At 39.2% G+C, this 9,254-nt stretch overlaps 2 protein-coding genes across 2 annotated transcripts; both read left to right on the top strand.

Annotated features, from left to right (window-relative positions):
- Positions 1-645: 645 nt before the first annotated feature.
- On the top strand, positions 646-1,412 carry LOC116261911 (60S ribosomal protein L27a-3-like). Its single transcript, XM_031640845.2, has one exon. It carries the CDS (start codon positions 726-728, stop codon positions 1,164-1,166), a length of 441 nt encoding a protein of 146 aa, XP_031496705.1. The 5' UTR covers positions 646-725; the 3' UTR covers positions 1,167-1,412.
- Positions 1,413-7,709: 6,297 nt separating this feature from the next.
- LOC116263313 (60S ribosomal protein L27a-3) lies at positions 7,710-8,443 on the top strand. The gene has a single exon (XM_031643005.2). The coding sequence runs from the start codon at positions 7,791-7,793 to the stop codon at positions 8,229-8,231; it is 441 nt and encodes a 146-aa protein (XP_031498865.1). The 5' UTR covers positions 7,710-7,790; the 3' UTR covers positions 8,232-8,443.
- Positions 8,444-9,254: the final 811 nt, after the last annotated feature.

Below are 9,254 nucleotides of genomic sequence, written 5' to 3'. Positions count from 1 at the left end.
ATATATCAATCAATACGCTGTATCATTAAGGAAAAGTGATATGGCGTTTATATGGATATCTACAGACATTGCTGTTTATAAAATGGGCACTTGAATTAAAATGGAAAATAAGATTCTCAGTCCATGCGAGGTTCTTCCATTGGTAACCTCTTCGTTTTAGCCTTGTATAACCGTGTTTGATTGAGCACCACATGGACGACAAGATTGGATGCCTCAAAAACATTGTCTATGGGGACTTTTGTTTACTTCTGATCCGAGATTTAAGGAGCTTTAAGATCATCAGGGATTTTAGATTCAACGATTTAAAGTCAGATCCCTCTTGTCCGATTCCAAAAAAAAAATTACGTAATGGTTTTACACTTTGTGTCTCACATAAAATAGATTTTATATCAACAATGGATGTGAAATTTGAGGCTATCAAACACAATGTAATGAAATTAGTAGGATGAATGTTCTTAAGACTTTCTATACAAGACCGAGTGTCTTAAGACAGTCTTTACCAGTTACAGACACACGTGGCGAGCACCCAAGACGACTCCTGAAAATGGCGTTATAGTAAAATAGGGAGGACCGTTGGGGACCATTTTGTAATTATGTCCTTTTGCCGTAGCCCTAAACGCTAGATCGGGAAGAATGATAGGGTTTAAGGCGCCAACGAGCTCCTCCTGGGTTATTTCTTAGCCGCCCTTCGTCTCTCTCGTGGTCGGAGGGATTCGCCGAAGAAGATGACGACGAGGTTCAGAAAGAACAGGAAGAAGAGGGGTCACGTCAGCGCCGGGCATGGCCGGATCGGAAAGCACAGGAAGCATCCCGGAGGGCGCGGTAACGCCGGAGGCCTTCACCACCACCGGATCCTCTTCGACAAGTACCACCCGGGTTACTTCGGCAAGGTCGGGATGCGGTACTTTCACAAGATGAGGAACAAGTTCCACTGCCCCGTTGTCAACATCGACAAGCTCTGGTCCCTTCTCCCACAGGAGGCCAAGGAGAAGTGCTCGTCCGAGAACGCCCCGCTCCTAGACGTCACCCAGTTCGGCTTTTTCAAGGTCCTCGGCAAAGGCAACCTCCCCGAGTCACAGCCCATCGTCGTCAAAGCGAAGCTCGTGTCCAAGCTGGCTGAGAAGAAGATCAAGAATGCTGGAGGTGCGGTCCTCCTCACCGCTTGAGCGCGTCGGTAGGGTCTCGTATTTCATTGATTGCGCAATTGGTCGTTCGATCTTAGTTTTCTTTCTCAGGGTTCTGTTTTCGTGTTACGGATCTCATTAGTGCTTGGTGGACCTGATTCTGATGTGGACTAAATCCTTGGACGATGTAAATCGTGCCTATGTTCAAATTGTGTCCTTCTTTTTGCCCTATGTTCAAGCTGCTATTATTATTTTATTTTACCCGTTATAAAATTAGAGTTTCTTTCATTTGTTGATGTTGGTTGCTCAACATGACGTGGTTTTAATTATGGTTTACTGGAAAAGAAATTGACATGCAAAATTGAGCGAATGATGTGATGGAACTGGAGATGCACATTTGGGATTCGTGCTAAATTTAAATTTTCTTGGCCTTAACATTCGAGCGGTTAGAATTGGATTGCAGGGTTTCTATCTTGAGTTCATAATTCTGAATTTTCATTCTTTCAAAGGTGTGATTTAAAGTTCGCTTTTTGCAGGTATTCATCTTGTCGGTATGGTTCATAGACCAAAAGTTATCAAAAAGTTAAATTTTGGTAGATGCAAGGTTATTAATGTTAGCAATTGGCTGGCATTAAATCATGATAGGCGCTAGGTTTTCAGCGTCAATTATACATTCTTCGTTTTCATGGTTCTGTTTAAATTGCATTGGTGAAGCGAAAGTAAAATCTGTTCTGACTTGTAAGTACTTGGACAAATATCAAGAAAAAGGAAATGATAACTGAGAAAATTCATCATTAAATCCAAAGAAAGGAAATAATGACGTCGATAATGAAAGGGGAAAAGAAGAAAAAGAACAAGCACAAGAAGAAGAAGAAAAGGGGAAAGGGAGAAACGGAAAAGGGGAATGCAGAAGAAAAAATGAAAGAAACAAGGGGATGAGTTATCTTATTCACACAAGCTAAGCTCCATCTTCTTTGTTCTTCTTTTTCATGCAAGAGAGAGACCGTGTGTCCAAACTCTTAGTTTGGTATCCGTTTAAGAGAACGTATCAGACAATATCTGTTATGTCTTAATGCTTAAGCATGCTGTTTAGGTGTGCCTAAGACTAGACATGAGCCTGTTCATGGGCATGGTCTATATTCCCTGGGACCAGTGAGCCGAGGCAACTAACATTTCTTAGCTTTGTGTATCCTAGGTATCTATCTCTGTGTGCCTTTGACGCGGTAGATATCAAAAACTGATAAACACAGACTCATGAAACTTGACCAAAATTAAAAGTAGAGATACTGAGATTTTGTTAAGTGGTCAAGTGAAATAACTAGAGGTTGGCGTTTGCACAGTTGCATTTGGAGATATAATCACATGTAAACCTGTCAGCCCAAAGTAGGGGTTAAACGTGTGAAAGTTTTTGCTTGTCCTTTCTTTTTCTTGCTCAGGAACTTATTTTGTGTGGCTTCGCTTGCACTCAGACTTGATTGTTAAGTGGATATCTGAAATTTTCTGTAAATATATGTTTGTATTGAGAACAATTCATTTATTGTTGCTCTAGACATGTCACCATATCATGACACTTAGTTTGGAATTTGGATGAAGAAAATCTTGTTAAGAAAATAACAGACAAAAATGAAGTAGAAGAGACGATAAAGCCAGTGGAAGATATCTTCTGTCCACCGAATCAGCTGATTTTCCTGATGATATAACGCACAGTTGAACAAATTGGTTGATCTTCATACTATCTGATTTCTTCCTTAGTAGTGTGCATGATTTCTGTAGACAATCCATATCAGGTTTGCACGAGCCACGAGGTGGGTGGGTTAGTTGCAACTGAGACATCTATGTTTAAAGCTTGGGTCGATCGTTCGATGGGAGGAATAAGGATGCATTATTCTCATAAATAAGATTATGGAGCTACAAATTTTAATGGTGTCATCCCGGATTCCCGAGAGCTATTTCTAATGGCCATTGTGTGAAAGTTGGTGAGAAAATAGGTCTGTCATAAATGTGAGCCTTTGATAAGGTTTTAGGCTCGATTGGGTATGTGGCTTTTCTTTCTGACAACGTACTAAGAACATGTCACTGTTAACAATGTCTGTAAAATAAAAGTATGTTGAAGTTACTAGAATTTTAAACTAGAAGTGGCATGGTTCCACTGTATTGGTTACCATATTAGAAATAATTAAGACATTTAGAATCCAATCATCCAATGTATTTTTAACACTGAATCCCACCTTCAGACAACAAAAAATCTCAAAATTGTAATGGTATTTCTTCCTGAGGTCTGAGGGGTATTTAGGAAATTAGCTAGCTAAAAGCAATGGTTGGTATTTGTTCCGTGATCTGAGGAGTTATAAGGAGATCTGCTCACTAAAAACAACGGTTGAATGCTTGAATATGTAAGGACTCTTCATGGTATGAATTATGATAGTGTTTTGTTGTCTTTGAGCCCAGGAGGTTGAATTGATTTACGGGTTCTAATTGGTCACGGGTTTTACTTGAACTGATTCATGTTTTAAAACTGAATATTCCTTTCTTTCTTTTTATTCATCTAAATAGAACCCAATATCCATCATTCTTTTTCCATGACCGAATTATACTGGAAGCTGACTTTCTTTTTTTATCTTTTGGATGCCCATGTTCTGCATTTGGGTTGATTATTCCTGATCCTATTGGTTGGATTTATTAAAGAGCTTGCTTCTTGTTAATTATAATTTGTGTTCATTGTCAGTATAGTAATCTAAAATGCTTGTTATCTACTTCGGAGGTATATCTTCGTTTGTTCCTCTCGTTGACAATGCCATGTTTTGACGTGACCTGAATCCACATACATGTTTTACAAAACATGATTAGCAGTCACTCAAATACCAAATATTTCAAAATGAAAGGGTGCTTCCGTAAAAATCTGAGGGTTCGTAATTCTATCTGAAACAAGGTTCGTGCCCAGTGCCTTATTGATTTTTTGGCAAATCTTAGCTGCTCCTCGCTCCTCATTAATACCGTTCGGTGAAATACTTTTGTGGTTAATTTGCACTCATAGATACTTAAGTATGAGGGTTGCTACTAAGGTCTAGATAAATATTGGCTATCAGTCAGATAGTACTTTACCACCTTATTCAAGAATCTCTTCTACCTCTGCGCCGTGTGGTCGTGCTGGGTCACATTTCCTCATCAAGGGGTTGAACTTCGTGGGCAACGTTTGAACGTTCCTGGCCTCCAGTATCTCATGACAACATGGTACATTCCATCCCTGGTTTGAGGGCAAATTTCTGCCTTCTTTGTTGAACTTTAGAGTTGGTTCGGTGTTGGTAAAATATGACGCTGAAGGGGTTGGTTTTCCTGTTAAACAAGCGTCATGGTTTAATTCTTATGGGCGTCGCTTCTTGAGCGAGGCAAAGTTGGGTGTACCTCCTGAGGTCAGGGAGGAACCATGGCGTTTAACTTCCGCTCCCTGAAGTTGGAGACCAAATAATATTCCTCTTTGACGTTTTGAGCATATTTTGAAAGTGTGTATCAGTTGAAGGACAGGGGGATTGAGTTTTCCTAGATGTGCGCTCTGAGTTTTCAAACCGGAGTGAGGAAACGCTTGACCATCTTTTGATTATGTGCAAAACATATTTGGAAAAAAGATCGCACCGTTTGTAAGCAGGGCCTGTGCCAGAAATGACTTCCGTGTGAGTGAGAGGGTTATCTACCGCGGAGGTGAGCCGAAGCCGAAGCCCCTCTTCTTTCCTTTGGCCTAGTGTCTACGCCCCTAGGATTCAAGTTGGGAACACTTGGGCATCCGGCAAATACACGATCCATTGATAAGTTCAGTCTCAATTGGGACCAACTTTGAATGATCCAATGAAGGAGAGCTTCATCAATATTCAAGTTTGACTTGAAGATGGTAGGGTTTAACAAAGTTACCCATATAAAAATTTTGCACCAATCTCATAGCTAACCCAAGTTATGTTTAGGATCCATATATGGTTTCTGGACATAAACAATCCAGATTTGGTTTCGATCTCGCTCTTAACGGGATTTATCTTGCGGCTTAATTAACTATAGTTTGGACACAAAGTTGGATCTATAATTGAAGCCATCAATCTGCATTCGACTGGTTATTGAATGAACCCTATTGTTACCAACTTACCAGAACTCAATGGTCATATTCAATCACAGCCGCTCGATACAATGCATCAGGTGCACATGATTTAGAATGCTGTGAGAAGTCGGAAGGTTTCTCTATTCAAACCAAGATGGTATATATATATATATATATATATATATATATATATATATATATATATATATAGAGTCTCATTAGAGTTGCAGGTACAAGTATCAGGGTTTTATGCCGCTAGCGGCGCTCGATTGGAAAGGTTTATGATTGGATATATTTGCATTGTGTCATGAAACCAAGAAAGCCTTGTTTCAATCACATTCTAGCAATCTTCAATTCTCATTTCTTTGGTACTCCAGTCCGGCCTTTTTCTTTCAATGTAACTATGATATAACTAGTCATTATTTTAGTCATGGGTATTGACATGAATGCATATATTAATTTGAAGGTTGCAAACAAGGGAAGGGAAATTGGAGCGTCAACACAAAATTTTGTGTTAGGTTCCCCCGAACTCATGCATCAAGGGGTTGAGAATTGGATCATCCTCTACTTCAGAAGGGAACTACGTTGATACCCTTGAACATACATTTAGATATGTACATAGCACTGTGACGCGGATCTTTGTTATCTAAACTATCTCATTTAAATCTCTTAAAATTTTCTCTAATGGCTTGCTGATTATGCATCTGGATAAACTGTTATCTCATGTCCTGCGCATGAGATGATCTTTTGGACTTAATATTGCTTAGCTAATGAAGGCTCTAAGCTCATCGATGGGCCTCATATGTATAATCAAGGAAAGAGAAATCATTTATGAACAATGATTTTCAAACAAAACAAGAATTCAGGAGGGCATCATTTGCCTAGACCTAAATGAACATGAGTTTGCCTGTAAAGATGTAAATTGGTAGATTTCAAATAAAGTAAACAGAAGGGCGATGGGTATGAAGCAATCAAAGCAAGCCATTGATACAAGAAACGAAACAATGAATGAAATTCACCTTGATTTTGAAAAAGTAAGATTGGCGTAGATGAAACTCATGATCAGTTGCAGAAAGTTAATTAAATTGATCCGGAAAACTTTATCCAAGTAACGAAAGCAAGATTGAGATTTAAATTATACTAAATTGAACGCTCAGTATCGGCTCGAATCTGCTGATTTCAATCGATCTGGAGGGAAATCGTTTTCTATCCAATGAATATGCCCCAGAAATGAAGCGGATTAATGGAATATTTGTTACCATGTTCCACGAGTAACAATATGTTGCCAAACAGTCCCTAGTTGACAAAAGGATGGTGCAATGTTTCGTGAATGTGTTTGGAAGCAGAACACAATGTTTCTATTACCAATTAGCACCTCCTAAACTGAAAATATTGCCAATAATAAGAAAGAATTTACTATATTTATAATCTTTTTTATCAGATTCAGTTTATTGTACCTTAAACTTCATCCTCGATATTCCTATTTAATGTTAACACATAAGAATTTAACTGGCTAGGGTTTGATAGACACTAATAACATAATTACCACAGCTAGGGCCGAAGCGAGGATTTTTTCAGGAGAAAGCCAGAATTATAGCTTCAAAAATTAGACGGGAACCAAAGTATCGTTTTTTTAAAATATATGTATATATAAAATGATTTTTTTTTTTAATTTACATGTAAAGGCATGCCACTTAACAATTTTAGACCATTTGCAAATGCTAGTATCGGAGCGTATTGAACCATGACTAATTTGAAGTTTGGTTTTCATTGTTAGATCTTTAAAATATTTTGAGTTAGTTTTTTAATTCAAAAATTATAAGGTTATATAGGCCCATAAATATATATCAACTAATCACTATATCATGGTGGAAACTGATATGGCGTTTATGTGGATATCTACAAACATTGCTGTTTATAAAATGGGCACTTGAATTAAAATGGAGAATAAGATGATCAATCCTTGCGGGGTTCTTCCTTCCTTAACATCTTTGTTTAACTGTGTTTGATTGAGGACCACATGGACAAGATTGGATGCCTCAAAAATATTGTCACCACTTTATGAGGACATTTGTTTACTTCAGATCCGAGACTTGAGGAGCTTTGAGATTATCAGGGATTTCAGATTCAAGGATTTAAAGTCAGATCCCTCTTATCCGGTTCAAAAAAAAAAAAAAAAACGTAATGGTTTACACTTTGAGTCTCACATAAAATAGATTTTATATCAACAATGGATGTGAAATTTGAGGCTATCAAACACAATCTAGTGAACTTAGTAAGATGAATGTTCTTAAGACTTTCTATACAAGACCGAGTGTCTTAAGAGAGTCTTTCATCTGTCTTCTTCGCCGCAAGATTACCAGTTACCGACACAGATGGCGAACATCCAAGGCGACTCCTGAAGATGGCGTTTTAGTAAAATTGGCAAGACCATCGGGGACCATTATGTAATTATGTCCTTTTGCTGTAGCCCTAAACGCCGGGTCGGGAAGAATGATAGGGTTTAAGGCGCCAACGAGCTCCTCCTGGGTTATTTCTTTGCCGCCCTTCGTCTCTCTCGTGGCCGGAGGGATTCGCCGAAGAAGATGACGACGAGGTTCAGAAAGAACAGGAAGAAGAGGGGTCACGTCAGCGCCGGGCATGGCCGGATCGGAAAGCACAGGAAGCATCCGGGAGGGCGCGGTAACGCCGGAGGCCTTCACCACCACCGGATCCTCTTCGACAAGTACCACCCGGGTTACTTCGGCAAGGTCGGGATGCGGTACTTCCACAAGTTGAGGAACAAGTTCCACTGCCCCGTTGTCAACATCGACAAGCTCTGGTCCCTTCTCCCACAGGAGGCCAAGGAGAAGTGCTCGTCCGAGAACGCCCCGCTTCTAGACGTCACCCAGTTCGGCTTTTTCAAGGTCCTCGGCAAAGGCAACCTCCCCGAGTCACAGCCCATCGTCGTCAAAGCGAAGCTCGTGTCCAAGCTGGCTGAGAAGAAGATCAAGAATGCTGGAGGTGCGGTCCTCCTCACCGCTTGAGCGCGTCGGTAGGGTCTCGTATTTCATTGATTGCACAATTGGTCGTTCGATCTTAGTTTTCTTTCTCAGGGTTCTGTTTTCGTGTTACGGATCTCATTAGTGTTTGGTGGACCTGATTCTGATGTGGACTAAATCCTTGGACGATGTAAATCGCCTATGTTCAAATTGTTTCTTTCTATTTGCCCTATGCTCAAGCTGCTATTATTATTTTATTTCACGCGTTATAAAATTAGAGTTTCTTTCATTTGTTGATGTTGGTTGCTCAACATGACGAGGTTTTAATTATAGTTTACTGGAAAAGAAATCGACATGCAAAATTGAGGGAATGATGCGAAGGAACTGGAGATGCACATTTAGGATTCGTTCTAAATTTAAATTTCTATGGTCTTAACATTTGAGCGGTTAGAATTGGATTGCAAGGTTTCTGTCTTGAGTTCATGATTCTGGGAAAATTTACCTTCTTTCAAAGGTTTCATTGAAAGCTCGCTTTTAGCAGGTATTCATCTTGTTGGTATGGTTCATAGACCAAAAGTTATCAAAAAGTTAAAAAGCAAAATTAGATTGGGATTCTCAGTTTCATGACCAATGAACTGAATTTAAATTATAGTAGATGCAAGGTTGTTACTGGGCTGGATTTAAATCATGGTAGGCGCAAGGTTTTTAGTGTCAATTATAAATACTTCGTTTTCATGGTTCTGTTTACTTTTAGGATTAGAAATGAAACCGTTAAAAATTAAAATGCATTGGTGAAGCCAAAGTAAAATCTGTTTTTGACGTTTAAGTACTTGGATTGATAGGTTGTTTATGCCGAACTAGGTTCTGTCAAATATCAAGAAAAAGGGAAAAGATAACTGAGAAAAATCATGATTAAATCCAAAGAAAGGAGATAATGACGATGATGATTAAAGGGGAAAAGAAGGAAGAAAGAAGAAGGAAAAGAAGAAAAAGAACAAGCACAAGAAGAAGAAGAAAAGGGGAAAGGGAGAAACAGAAAAGGGGAAAGCAGAAAAAAAAATGAAAGAA

Source organism: Nymphaea colorata, chromosome 10 (genome assembly GCF_008831285.2).
Source record: "Nymphaea colorata isolate Beijing-Zhang1983 chromosome 10, ASM883128v2, whole genome shotgun sequence".
NCBI lineage: Eukaryota > Viridiplantae > Streptophyta > Magnoliopsida > Nymphaeales > Nymphaeaceae > Nymphaea > Nymphaea colorata.
Note: the sequence above shows the minus strand (reverse complement) of the source record. Positions and strands in the feature narration are given on the sequence as shown.